This window comes from Ambystoma mexicanum, chromosome 6q, assembly GCF_040938575.1.
Source record: "Ambystoma mexicanum isolate Mex_15411 chromosome 6q, UKY_AmexF1_1, whole genome shotgun sequence".
Lineage (NCBI taxonomy): Eukaryota > Metazoa > Chordata > Amphibia > Caudata > Ambystomatidae > Ambystoma > Ambystoma mexicanum.
The window spans coordinates 98,985,489-99,000,279 of record NC_090937.1 but is presented as its reverse complement, the minus strand read 5'-3'; the positions used below and the strand labels follow the sequence as shown (position 1 = coordinate 99,000,279).

At 44.3% G+C, this 14,791-nt stretch overlaps 1 protein-coding gene across 1 annotated transcript in view; it reads right to left on the bottom strand.

Moving 5' to 3' along the window:
- Window positions 1-14,482, bottom strand: part of STPG2 (sperm tail PG-rich repeat containing 2) — a 2,646,564-nt gene extending 2,632,082 nt beyond the window's left edge. The window contains exon 1 of the mRNA XM_069630546.1: window positions 13,998-14,482. Within this exon, the coding sequence (XP_069486647.1) occupies window positions 13,998-14,106 (109 nt within the window). The 5' untranslated portion in view covers window positions 14,107-14,482. The remainder of the gene's footprint in view (window positions 1-13,997) is intronic.
- Window positions 14,483-14,791: the final 309 nt, after the last annotated feature.

Sequence of the window (14,791 nt, the reverse complement as noted above, 5' to 3'; positions counted from 1 at the left end):
CAATGCGATGGCTTCGGCAACCGCCTACACCTGTAAACTGATAAGAGCAGGCAAACCCTTCCTATCAAGCGATAGCTGCATCACACTCGCTAGAGCGCTCGTGTTATCAAAACTGGACTACTGCAACTCGCTCTATATTGGGGCTAACAAGGAAATCATCAAAAGAATTCAAATTCTGCAAAACAACGCGCTTAGAGCAGCACTTTGCATTCCCAGGAGAGCCCACACCACCGCTCTCAGACGAGCTAACAACTGGCTCTCTACGCAGGAGAAAATCCAACTAAAAGTTGCCTCTTTGGTCCACAAATGCCTTAACAATGCCGCACCACAGTACCTATCTGCTAGATTCACCAAACTAAAACCAATAAGACTTACTAGATCTGCTAATTCCAATAACCTATGAACTCTGGAACTCCCTACCATCCACCTTGAAGACTGACCAACCCTACCTCACTTTCCGACACAACCTTATAATGTGGATCAAAAATACAGACACACTTTAGATCATCTACTGCCTGGACCTACTCAATCCTAGGAACTTCTGTTTAGGACTGTAAATACATGCTTTTACACTTTTTACTTGCTGTATATTCTTGTATATTTGTTGTATTTTAATTGTTGTATCTTATTTTTGCTGCTCTACTTGCCATATGATCTTGTAACTAAGCTTTGAGCTGTCTTATAAAATGCGCCCGGTTACCCCTGGGTCTGGTGCGCAATGTAAGTAATAAAACAAACAAACAAACATGTGTCTTGGTTCCTGTGTGCATGTTGTTTGACTGAAAGCTATTCACTGTGTGATCTTGTGCACATTTCCCTCGCCATATTCACTGCATTTGTCCTCTCATGAGAGGTGTGCAACAGGTTTGGCATGGAACTGGGCCCAAAGTTCAGAGGGTAGCCAGGTGATCAGTGCAGTATCAGACAGGAGATCAGCAGGGAAGAGGAAGCGAGAAGGCAGAAGCAAAGAGGAAAATCATGAGATGCTTCTGAAACTGGAAATGGTTCTTCTGAAGTTTCAGAGAGGCAGCGAGGCTGTTCCAGATGGAGGCGCCAGCAGAAGAGAGCAATCTGCCACCGACTTGTTGCTTGGAGAAGCGCCTGACCCTCAAGGAGTTGGAGATGGAGAGTGAAGAGCTTGAGTTTGGAAGATGTTTCTAAAGAGAGAGTTGGAGGTATTGCGGTCCCAGTCCCCAGAAGGCCTTGTGGACAGTGCAGAGGGTCTTGAACGTCATCCTTGCAACCACTGGGAGTCAATTGAGAGATGTCAGTGCTGGAGAGATACGATCCCCGGGCTTGAGCCCAAGGACAAGTCCCACAGTCCTGTTCTGGATGAGTTATAGAGGACGGAGAGTAGAGGCAGGCAGATTTAGAAAGAGGATGTTGCAGTAGTCAAGCCTAGAGAGAACCAGAGCTCTGGAGACAGAGAGCTTCTTGGTGAAGGAGAGGAAAGGAAGAATACCACTGAGGAGGTGCAGTTGGTAGTTTGACTTCTCAGAGACGTCAGAGATGTGAGGAGAGAAGGAGAGTGTGGAGTCAAAGATGACCCTGAGGTTCTTAGCCTCACAAGAGGGAGTAGGAGGAGGGCAAGGGAGGCCGGCCTGGTAAGCGCTACCTTATAGACAAAACTTAAAAAACATGGGAATGGTCAATACAAAAGTAAAAAATGATGCACTTTTCTCTGATGCATGGCAAGCGCTTATATTTTTTCAGCTAAGTAACAAAGACTTTTGAGAATAAAGCCATGTATGATATAAAACATGTGTTTTATTTCCAACCATTATGATGTAATATTTGCAAATGAAAATATGCCAACTTGATGCAATCCATACAGTGCTACAAAGAAAGTGGCTTTCAAGATTTTTGAAAAATGTAACCATTTGTTAGGAATTGTTTGCCACTGTGTAATGCAGCTTGTCTTTTGATATGTGTCAATAATTTGACTGACTTTTGTTTCCTTTTCTTTTCTTTTACAAGTGTACTAGTTTATACTGAAGCAAGGGCGATCCGCTTTGCCTGACTCTTTGCTCTCTTTCTACCAACCGCCTGTGCACTCCATGAAACACAGGGGCTGTCAGAGGACTCCAATGCCCTCTTTGTTACTGCCACAGCAAAAAGAGGGTAGTCTTTCTTAAACCATATCTGATCAAGCCACTCCCCAGTGGCCCCAAACACAATTTACAATCAGCCATTGATTACAGTATACACATCTCTGGCACCCTATATTCCTCTTGTATTACTGCCTACCATTGGGTTGTTCTACACACAGTGTGGATTTTATGCCTAACCTATTTCAAACCAGAATGCATGTATGCATCCACAGTGACACATGGGCTTGGTCAGATTGGGCTATCGGTCATTCGGCCACAGGCCGACTAACTTGAAGGACCTGTGGGCTGTTTTCTTCATAACAGGCCACCATGGGTTGGTTTTTCGAGGTTTAAAATAGTTTTGTAACTTCCCTTACTTTAAGTAAGGTATGTTACTTTGTTTGCTTGCCGGCTGCTGTCTGCGGCCCACTCAGCAGCCAGCTCGCCTTGTGGCACAGCAGATGCATTCATCAAAGAAAGGTAACATGTAAGTGTTACCTAGCTTTAATGAATGCATCACAATACAGTACGCCATGCTGACCTAGCAGTGCCCCAGGGCCCCCTGATCCAAGAAGCCCTCTGCCAGAGACGGTGTCACCGTGGCTGGTGCCAGTCAGCAGGAGGCCACAGAGGCAGCTGGGCCTGGGTCTGTGCCTGCTCTTAAAATTGTAACATACTCGTGACTCATGCACACTCACATTGCATTTGTAAGTTGCTTTCAACATTGCAAGTGAAGTGCATGCAACAACAAATTGTTCTCTGGGGGCCGGGGGTGTGGTGGGCAGCTTGTGCCGCTCTAATCTTTCTCTGTGCGCAAATAGCAGTCAGCGATCACACTGTCAGCATAGTAACAGTGTCTTTTAAAGTTTTCATTGGCTGTTTGACGGCCAACGAAATGCCTTGGTCAGGTCACGAGTGTGGTGGGTGATGGGCACACCTGCAGCAGCAGCGCCACCTTCTCACTTCGACTTCGTTCACCCTCCTCATTGATAGCGCAACACAGAGCCTGCTGAGTCAGTCTGCTGCTTCCAGTGCCACGTGGTGTGCGGCCTAGTTGCTTGCTTGCCACCTAACTTGAGTTGTTGGCACTAGTGTGTGTGGCCTGCCCAGACCGCCCTAGTAGAGGCCCACCCAGGCTCGACTCAAATATGACAGTCGAAGTGCCTGCCCGTGCCGTCCTCCACCTCCACTCACTTTTGTCAACGCTTGGAGTAAGTACTGTGTGTGTGGTGTGTGTGGCACATAATTAGGTTTTGCAATATTTGGGAGGGACTCTCGGTCTCGGGAGGGTGGAATGGGTTACGTGTCATGGGACTCCTGCTCTGCCACTGCCTCTGTCACAACAGTCCGATAAGCCACAGCCGCCCGTGGCCCGATACTGTGCTCCAAGTAAAAGTTTGTCTGTGTACTGCTCTGCAGCATGGAAGATTCCCCTCCTGAGGTTAAGGCTATTTCAACTGCACCGTTTAACAATGGTATTTTTATTTCATAATGGTGTGAGATTGTCCTAAATGTGCAGGCATAGCCATGGTGCTGTTGTTATGTTCATTAGTGTCGTTACTTATGATGCTGGTGGTAGTCTACACATAGCAATATTTTGCAACGCAGGAATGGCTGGAACAGTGTGTGGGTGGGGTCACCTGCTGCATTTAGGATTACACCAGGTAGCACACTATAAAAGTTCATCTTATTGCCCACACCCCACCCGAAGCCAGCAAAATGTCTGCTATTTGACTGCTTCCCAACTGAGAAAAAGTGCTTGCTACAGATGAAGATGCTGGCATGCTGCAAGTTCATGTTGGAACGAGGGGCACAATTGCTTTACCTTGGGCATAATTAATTATTTAGTTGCTGGAAGGGCAACGGCCTTTTACAGTTGCTGAGCGGTTTCCTAAGAAGGTCTTTTAAATAGCCATCTCCACTGATCGAGCGCTTTCTCGTCGACAACAGTCAAGCAGCCAATAATGTGATGAAAACAGGCGTCCTGTTTCCCAAAAATCGGTGATACATACCCTCTTCAGAACTTCTGTTGCAGTCTCCTAATTTCTATTTCTCTCAGATCGCTGGTCATGGAGGAATCTGAGCAACTTCCGATTTAATTTAAAGACAATTTTGATGGCTGGTTTTGGGCACTCGTGTCTGGTGTGGCGCTGCCCTGTGATGGGACGCGCACGCGGCGGCATGACGTTGCACGTCGCCACGTGCTGTATAAATAAACGGGGCGTTCCCGGCCGCGTTAGAGCGACCAGTAAGCCCGAACTGGAAGGACGTGTGTCGGGTGTGGTCCTTCCAGGTTGGTGGCTTACGGGACCGCATGGGGCCAAGGACAAACCCCCAACATCTGGGACTACGTCATGTCTTGCCCTGTATTTCCTCAGGGGAACGGTGGACTAGAGCAGACTGGGGAGTCACCTGCAACCGGTCAAAGTGCCCCATATCCTTGGTGCTCCATTTACTAATTAATGTTAGTTCTTACGTACCGTCCGCATAGCCCATCTGGCAACTTCCAAGTACCGATATTTTGAGAGAGTAGCCAATAGAGGTTTGCTGATATAAACAAGCTCGAAACCTTGAAGACATTTGACTTTTTATATTTATTAATTGTATTAGTATTTGATGAGAATTCATTGTATCATTTGATAAGTGGCGCCAAACGTCTATCTATTGTAAACACTGCACCATTTGAACGTGTACTTAGTGTGCTCAGCTGTACACACAATTGTACTACGCTATTTGTAAGATGTGTGCAGTGTAGGCGGGCACCTGAAGCAGTGCAACAACTGCACCAGTGTACCTTGTGCTTAGTATAGGCAGTCTCTAAAAAAGCCAACGCATATATTTTATACATGTTGCAGCACTTTCTATGTCACATGGCTGTTACACGTTGACACAGCCTGCAATCACAGCAATATTGGCAGGATGAGCACAGCACAGACTGTACACACTGGAGTACTTCTATTGTGCTCCAGGCACAAAACAGCAGGGAGGTGTGAGGTGGCTCGTTCTCACCTACACTGCCGACCAAAGAAATGCATTGTTGTTGACTGCCTCATTGGGTCGTTATTGCTATTGGGTCATTGGTGCTACGACTGCCTGATGTGGCCATGGTGGCATGCCCAATGTTCTTTAAAATGCACCATTTTCTACTGTCCTCCTTTAAACCCTTGGGGAGACAACTCCATGCCCCACTAACCTTTGCAAAAGGGTATTTTCATCTATTAATCTTTCAACCAATAGTACAAACTCATCAGGATTTATAATCTATAACTACAAGGAGAATGCCACTGGGACCGGTGAAGAGGCAGTCCGCGCAGGACCATGTGGATGTCACCTTTATTTTGGTTAACCAATATTGACAGGTAAGAAGTATTCTGTTGCCAGGCACATTGGGCAGGCCTGTTTCTTGTCTTGTTTTTGGACACAGGCTTCCAAGGGAGAAGCGATCCCCATCAGTGCCCGGGGAGCCAGAGCCACCAGGGGGTGAAGCTATGGAATGAGAGAAAGAGGAAAGGAAAGAACATGAGTGTGAGAGAGGGACAAATATTGCAGGGCTCTAGGGCAGCGAGTGCAGGCCTTTAACATCAAGCCGGGGAGATGGAATACGGCAGCTTTTTAACCTCTTGAGATCCCTTTGTCGTCTTGCATCTGGCGCTGCGCATCTTTGCTATTTCTCCGGCCACCGCAGTAGCTTAGTGGCTCGGAACTCTTCTGAGAAAGTGCCTTTTAATGACGTGCTCTTGCTGGGGTTGCGGAGCCCTGTATAAGCATCAACTTGCAGGTCCCAAAACCGCAGTGGGGGTGGTTGGTTAATGCCACTCCGGCGCCTTGGAGCTGTGGATCCTGTCACAGAACTGTAAGTATGCAAAGTTACCTTGTGTTGTAATGTTTTATTTGACCATGAATACAACTGGCAAGGCACTTTCCGGTGTCATCATTTGGCTGTACTGCTTATTAAATGCAACTCTATTTTCATTACTGGTGGCAACGAGTAGACATGCCTTGAGTCTGGTTCTGCAAAATAAGGATTTAGCTATGTGATGATGATGTTGTTTTTTAAAAAAAAGAACAAAAGGAACGTTATCACTTTCTCAAGCGTTTACAAAAAACATAACATGCAACAAACACATTAACCCTCCATAAGTAGCATTTTCTGTAAAGGTGTGAATTGACACGATTCATGTATTATGGTTTGAGGGACACTTTTTTTTAGGCGAGGTGTGGGCCACCTTTTTTGGGAGTACGGGCCTATTTCTTGTCCCAGTCTGACCCTGCACATGTGTGTAGGAGGCAGAATAGAAAAGTCTTTAAATAAAACTCATAAGCCAGCCCAGTCGTGTGTGTACATTCATGGAATACGCCTTTTGCTGTGCTTTGCTGCAGTCTTGTGGTTACTTTCTTGCATAGAAAAACAGTTCTAAATACCGATTATTCTGTCACAATTTTCTGGCACGCGCTGATGCTGCTTTGGTCCCACAGGGATGATCACCCTCCCCTATTTCACTTACTGAATATTCAATGTGCATTTTGGTGGTTATCACACATCATCCAACATAATATGCTGCACCAGCAACTTTATGCTGATGGCGCTTAGTGATGCAGAGACCTGGAAGGGAAGGGGCCTAGGACATCATGCGCCCCCACACACCCTGTGCCACCTGACTCGCTAGACACTGTCGGCCCCTCTCCTCCCCGCCACCCAGTACAGCTGTACCCCTCCTCTGTGCTCCTCTGTATCCTCCCCCTCGCCCCTGCTGTATATCTTTTCTGTTGTTACCTCTGAAAAGTGCTCCGTTATGAATATGTTGTATACCCCTGTAAAGCCTCTGTTGCTTTTTGAAGCTAGATCTGCGCTCAATGAATACCATAATAATAATAATAATAAAAGAGGGAGCCAAATTCTTCTTACATTAATTATACTGCGCTCTTCGACTGCTAACAGGTCGTGCACTGCTAGAGTCTTGCTAAATGCCTTGATTTGGTTGTGCCAGAAAACAGACATTTTCGAAAATCAGCTTTGCCAACCCATCCACTGCTATCACAGTACGTCGTTGTTTCATCGACAGTCATTTTTTCGACTGGTGTTTTTACAAAAACACTTTGCTGTAAAAACTCATTGAAATTTTGAGGGGGGTGGGAAAGGGCAGATAAAGAGTGGGGGGTTCGGGAACAGTGAAAAATTGGTGGATGAGGTGGGTCTAGAGGATGGAACCCCCCCAAAAAAAAATGAAAAAGGCATTTTGTTTACTTTTTTCAGCAAAATGTTTTCGTAAAAACACCCGTCGCAAAAACGACTGTCGATGATATGACATAGAACCTGCTGTCACAGTTCATAGGCTCTGTATTCTTTGAGGACCCCAATAATGTTTTGTTTTAGCTATTAGGTGTTTAGATGGTGTTTAACGATTCCATTAGAGTACAGCTAGGGAGGGAGATGCCGTGAGAAAGGGCACACAGCGTGTGGGCGTTATTTGGTTCAGTGCCTTCTAATGTAAATTTGAACAAACTACAGAGCTTACTCGGCATGTAATGTGTTTCTGGCACTAACAACGTATTTGTCTGTGAACTTCAGAGGACAGCTGTACATTATATGTCAACATTAGAAATCTCACCTGTGGAAGCACAAAACACTCCTAATATTGAAGTTATTTTAAAGAACAAATCGAAGAATTGGGATAAAGTTTGTAATATTGAAAAACTCCCTAGTGTGAGGAGATATAACGAATACTCAAGTCAAAGCTTTATATTAAATACCCCGCAAACCTATCTCACCAACCTCTGCTCAATCGAACTCAAGGATTTTATTTTATACTTGCGCTTAAAGCTCCTTCAAACATAGGAATATGTTGATACATGGATGAGAATCCCATTGGAGGACCGATTATGCCGCCCGCATCCGTAAAAGAATTATTGAGAAAAGCCGCCCCATATTATTCTCTTGTCATATATTAAAAAACAATTATGGTCGGGGGTTATAGTAATTGTGTTAGGAACGATGACCAGATTGAATCTGATCAATTCTGGAGCATGTTATTCACAGCCAAATCAGTGGTCATAATGGCGGCAGCCAATGTTCCCTCTAAGCTGTCCGCATGTGCTCTTGCCCAGCTTCCTTCTGAGTGCCGCTCAGAAGATTGTTAGCAGCGCACACAGACAATTCTCATCTATTCAAAAAGATTAAATAAGGCACAAGCCACAGCAGTTATCCGACATTTTCTTTCTCTTAAAATAACTAACAAGTCTTGATATTCCAGCTCACATATAGGATACTAGTAGTAAGTAATCAGACTACATGGATGTGTAACCTTATCTCACACTTCGTCTTCTTTGTACATATGGCACGCAAGTGCTTTGAAGCGGTCCTCTTGCAAGTTAATGCATTCTAAAACTCAAATATGAATTTTCCCTGTAAGGATTTTGAGAAGCCAAATGTGATGCACAGAGCCTCCTACTTTAGGATTGCTACCATTACCCTGTAAGTGGAGAGCAACATTGCAATATCATTTACTTGGCCCACAAGGGATAATGGGTATGGACTATGCCTGGCATTGTGGGTCTATAGTATCAGGGCACCTTTTCACACACTCTGCACCCTTTCCAAGTGTTCAGAGGTCCATTGGGCATAGACCTTCACACATTATATGGTAACCCACTGCCATACAAAAACTGTTTCACTGAGCACTTGTGTAATCCTACACATTTATATAAAGGTGGGGTATGCTGCAAACAATCTTGTATGCACTGCAAAATAATTGTGTACATGCAGTCCTGACATTCTTAAAATGCACACAATATCATGTTGAGGCATATGCCTTGCTCGCAGAGTGTCTGTAAACGGCCCAGTGATTGTTTACTGCTACAATCCATCACTTTCTGCAGTGCTCTATCAACTAGGATTGTAGGCTAGCACAGCGTCAGGGAAGGGTATGGGCAGAAGGGCACAGGTGCACACTCCTTGCGGGTAATTAACAAAGAAGCAAATTAAAAAAGCAAGCCAAACGTTTTGCCAGTACAGTGAAGGAAATGGGTTTCTTGTTTGCTAAAGGATAGACGATTCTAGTAACATTTGCACCTTCTTTTTCTTTCAATGCTCAGTTGCTCAGGGCTTTAACGATGTGCCTGTATGTATCGTCTCTAGCATCTCCCTGCATCTTATTTAACTGATAAAGAATTACACAGGAGGGATCCCTAGTTACAGAGGAAGGCACTCAATCTGTTGCATCTCTGAGAATTGGTGCTATTAACTTAAAAGGCATATACATGTGATTTTCTTCAAGAGGGATCCATAATAAACCTCAATAAGGCTCTGGTTTAATTTTGCCTTAGCTCTGGTGCGGAAGGGTGGGCAGAACTATAGACGTCATTATGTTCCCTGTCATTTCACTTTCTATGTCAGGGTTACAAGCAAGGCTCTAATCAAATTTTGCTCCCTATTTGGAGTCCAATGATTTTTCAGGGAGTAAAAAAGTAACTAGCTTTGCCAATAGGGTTAGTTTGTTCGAATTAAAAGGTGTTCTTTCCCCTTAAAATTCCTCTTGGAATCGGGCATTAATATCATTATAGTTTCTTCCTATGCCACTAGTCTGCTAGTCACTGATTCAAACAAATATCTCTGTAGCTTTGTGGGTTGAAGCGGGCGGGAAGAGGGAGGCTCCTATATGTTCATTGTTTTCATTTTTGTTAGGCACTGTTAGGGAGAATTTTAATTTCTGTGCCAATTCCCCTTAAGCTTGGAGACCTCCAGCTCTTTTGCTGGATTCATGTTTTTTTATCTTTATTCCTGAGTGAGTGGAACCTTTTTTCTCACTCCCTCATGTGTTTTCCTGACTATGATTTTCTTTGTTCCTTACTGTTTTATGGAGTCTGGTTCACTCCATAGGCATGTGCTTTTGCATTGTGACACTCAGCACCTTTTGTCCAGTGCCACTGAGAAGTCCCTTGGACTTCTAATGGTTAACTACATTTTCTTGGGTGAACTACTATTCCCAAGAATAGTAAGATGACCCATGTCTTACGTACCTTTTACTTTATGGGTCCAGCACACCAACCCTATGTGGGGTGCTGGGGGGTGGGGGTTACATAGTAATTCCATTAACCCATTCCTCATGTAACATTTTGTTACACTAACTCACTTGAATGGCTGGTGGCTGTGGTTTAATTTTTACTACCTAGTGACATGTACCTCAGCTGCATTGCTGCACACAAGGGTGACCATTTTCTCAAAATGGCCCCTGCCCTGTCTTCTTTTTTCGCCATTTCTTGTTAGTTCTTTTACTCTGTTGTTTTCACTGAATCCTGAAGGCAACGAGCTGCAACACTTAATTAGTTCTCAAGGTACTGTGGTGCTTGAGGTATTTTAACCTTTTGCCATTTGGGGTGCTTCCTATCTTTGGGGGTGCAATTTAACCCTACACTGAGTTGACCTCAACTTACCTGCATTGACCTTACAGCTTTTGCTTTCTAAAGGTGACTCCTCTTGAGTTGCTGTGATTTCTCTTTTGAACACTGACTATTTAAGAACATTTTTCTAAGGAGAAGAGTATCCATTGACTTTGGCAGTCCTGGCTTCCCAAACGCCTCCTTCTGGACATATTGGCTTTGGTGGTGCTTGTTCCCTTACAGGTTTTAAATATTGAACATTTTAATGCTGTGACAATTGACTGCCTGCATTCCTTTGGGAGAATCGAACTGCTCTAATAATGTATAAGTCTGTTCTGATCTAACCCCAAGCGTTACTTTCTTTAAAAACTCAATATTGCAAAGGTGATACTATATAATGCTATATTGACCTCAAATGACGTCACCTCAGGGTGCTGGAACATGTGTATCATATACATGACTTATTCACCTGCTTTATTGTTCACTGTTTGAATTGAATCCTCACTTGGGTTTAATGTTACAGCTAATAACTGCTTTTTAAAGAATGTTTTAAATATTGTTGTGTATAAATAAATAGATATGTAATATACAACTTTAAGTGTGTAGGTGTTTAATTGGATACTTGTATTTACTGGTTTCCCTGCACAGTTCTACAGCTCAAATTAACCCTCTTAAGATAAGCCTGGCTGCTCAGTCACACTACCAACTTGTGTAGTGCACGCCTATATTAAGAGGTGGGTTACCTAATGCCAAGGAGATAAGTCTTGTGTAGTCCCACACCAACAACAGTTGAACTGCACTAATTCTTACCCAACAAGCATGTTTTCCTTTTTTGGGGGAGGAGTAACAAATTATTAGCAGCATGTTCTCCTGTCCCTTGTATTACTTCATTAAAGTGGCTCTGGAACTCCTATTGGCATGTTTTTTGCAGATTTGTTTTAATTGCCATTAATTCATCTGCAAATGTTGTATTCTGTCTGAATTCATTGGCAGCCTGATCGTTATGTGTATTACAAAAGCATATATCTAGTGTTGTGTTTTTCCTGTGACATAAAACACACATTTTTCTCTGCACAGAAGTACGTTTGCAAGATGTTGAAGTCCTGGATTGGTTGATGAGTTCTCTTTATAACATATAACGACCTTCTTTTTAACCTATGTCTTCGGAAAATGCACCTTTTACACAGATTTGTAAAGAATTGCGGTGGTTGGTAAGAGGAAATTCCTTTTCAAACTCTCTTCTGAGATGGTAGTTCACTAAATACGCATGCTCACAAAGTGGCTTACCTCATTAGTCAGTTGCGCACATGGAAAATAATGTGTGCACAACAACAACCAGTTCCGCACATAGAGAATAATAATTAGAGGGAACATTGGCGGCAGCTAATAACATTTGGAAAGCAGCTCTAAAGCTGTTTGAGATCGGCTTGAATCATGCTTCGCTTCCACAAAAGCACACCACTTCTCCCACACCCCTTCTCCCCTCCTCCTGACTAACCCTACCCGTCCTTCCTGTTTACAGATCCGCCAGAGCGCCTGGGGACCAATTCCTTTGGTGACGGTGCGCTATACAAGTAGCTTTAACAAAACATAACATAGCAAAAGCTTTGTTAGTTACCTTATGTGCAGGCCCACACATGAATTTCAGTGCTTTTTTTACCCTGGGAGCTCCCTATTTTACCGTTATGTTTTATTTGGATATCAATGTGTATATGCCAATCATGTAATTGAGATGTAATATTACTTTTTAATTTCTTTTTAATTCTGCATTTTATTGTTGTGTATGTATGTGCTTAAGGCTTGTTTGATAGCCAAATGAACAAGAAAGAATAACAAAAAAAATTTAAAATTGTTATTTACTCTCCCTTTGACTTCCCATGGCCGTGCTAATCCCTATGGCCTTTCCCACCCCACTACCTGCCTCTCCCCCAAATCAAAACACATCATCCTGGAATCTCCCTGAGTGAGATCTATCAAGCAGTAACATCAAACGGTATGCTCTATGGGACTCGTCAGTGTTATTTCTAAACAGTATTCCGAGAATGAATGGCTTCATAGCAATTGTAAATATCTTTACTGGTGTAGTATGTCTTGAAAAGGGCTGCCTTCAGCCACTTGCTTTATAAGCAGTTTATGTGTCCTTACATCTGTCCCTTGCACTAAAGCCATGTTAAAAACACGTTTTAGCAAAGTCTTGAATTTTGGCATGAGTATAGCTATTAGATAGGCAGTTGCAGGGCACTGCTTTCATATACCAAATGACTCACACCATGTTCCACCTCTTGCCATCTTATATCCAGGTAGAACTATTATGGAAGTGCCTGGCAAATGCCTATCCCATGCCCACACGAAACCCAAAACTGTTGGCTTTGCCAATGCTTGTTTATATTTGCCTTGATCCAGGAAAGCTTGCCTCAGCTGAAGAGGTTGTATAGCGCTCACCCTATTGGCAGAGGACTTCCTGCTGTCTATTGAGGTGTTGCTACTCTGCACATAACCAAGCTGTGAGAGGTGGTATACAACAAAGGTTGTAAATGGGGAGGGAGTGGGCCATGACTATCAGGTACACAGGAGGGAAATGGCTGCCTCAGGCACACGGTGGAGCAGGCTTTGCAGGCCAATGCCAAGCCATAATGCCTCCAATACGAGCTCTCTGATTGGCTGAGATGCTGGTGGGCGTTGTCAGTTTATGGATGCTAATAAGCAATTAAGTACAGGAAGGGGTACAACAGTAATTTAATGATCATGCTAACCTGACCTTTCCTGTCAACTTTGCCATGCTGTTCTTACATTTGTGCTGCAGGTTTTGCACGTGGGCATTCCCCATGGTTTGAAGTGATGGATTTGTAGCATGCTGGCCCAGCAAAATTAAGTCAGCAAAAGCAAAAAAAATCCAAGCCCAAAGTGTACAGCACATATTACAGCAATGACCTACAACACCAATAAAGTAAAAGTAGCAGAAAATAGGTGGTATGTTGTACCCAGATCACACAACGAATGGAATGTCATTGGTGTGCACAATGTGTATAATGGGGTGGGATGGGAGGTCTAAAGACTACGCGGGATTATTACGATTTTGTGTGTCTCAAATTGCTGAAGTGGGTGGTTTGAAATTTTGAACCAGGACACCTGGGTTTCTAATCATGGTTTCCCTTAATCGCCAAAACGGTGTGATCCTTGACAAATCACCCTACCCCACTGAGTATGAGTACACAAAAAAGTGATCACTTCAAGAACCAAGTCACATATAAAAACTGAAAATAACTTGACACTTCAAGGACTGTTCTGCTTTCTGTGCACAACTCGCATCCTTGAATGGTAGGGTCATTTACACAAAGACATATTATGATATCAAAAATGTTAACAAAATACTGACTCATTAACATCAGGCAATATCTCTCACTTTAAATCCACGGCCCTTCCATACAGCTTCTTGGACCACCCGGCTTTTTGGAGTCGGGTATATCACAGTCTCTACCCATGTGCCACTTGTCAAGATTTAAGAGGAAATGTCCCTTCAGGCGTCCTTACCTGGGCGCCGGCTGAGGGTCACCGAGGGCAGGTCGTAACTTCCGGGCCCCACATTGGCTTCCGTGCTACCCCCCGGCAGGTCCAGCACCCTGGGTGCACGGTCGTACATCTGCGTGGTGTGAGTGGGCACAGACAGCAGCGGATGGCAGTCGCGCTGGGGAGGCTGGGGGTGGCGTGTAGTTGGGTCGCTGAAGACGAGACTTTAATGACAGGGCCGGCAACACTCGCCGTCCCTCTCAGTCACCTCGGGGTGACCTCTCTACACGCGCCTGCTGCTGAGTGTCCGGCTCAGGTGGTAGCAGAACAAACAATCAGGCAAGAAGTGAGGGGGTAGGAGACCCAGGATTAAAAAAGAAAGTTGCGCGTTGTGGATCAGAGGGAGTTTTCTAACTTGTGTGAGCCGGTCCTGTTAGCTGCACTCTCCACACGCCGGGGAGGGCTGCCTGTGTGTGCTTGTGTGTCTATGGGTGTCATGTGCGGTGTGTATATCTTGTAACCCTGGCGACAACGACGGCTGAAGCAGCAGAAACAATGGATCGGTCGGAGCAGGCCGGGCTCTGCCTATTCGCCCTGTCAGCAGAAGCATTCCCCGCCTTGTAAGACCTGTCTTCCTACGGTAAAAAGAGCATTGTGTGTATGTACGTGTGAAGCGCTTCCCCTTTTGACCTAACTAGCTAATAATGTAATGGCTAAATATTAATTGCAAGCATCGCGATTGTCGTTATAGCAGGGAAGCAGTGGTGGTACTTTCTTCACGAGTAACATTTGGGGCGTTATTAATACCTCAGGAAGAA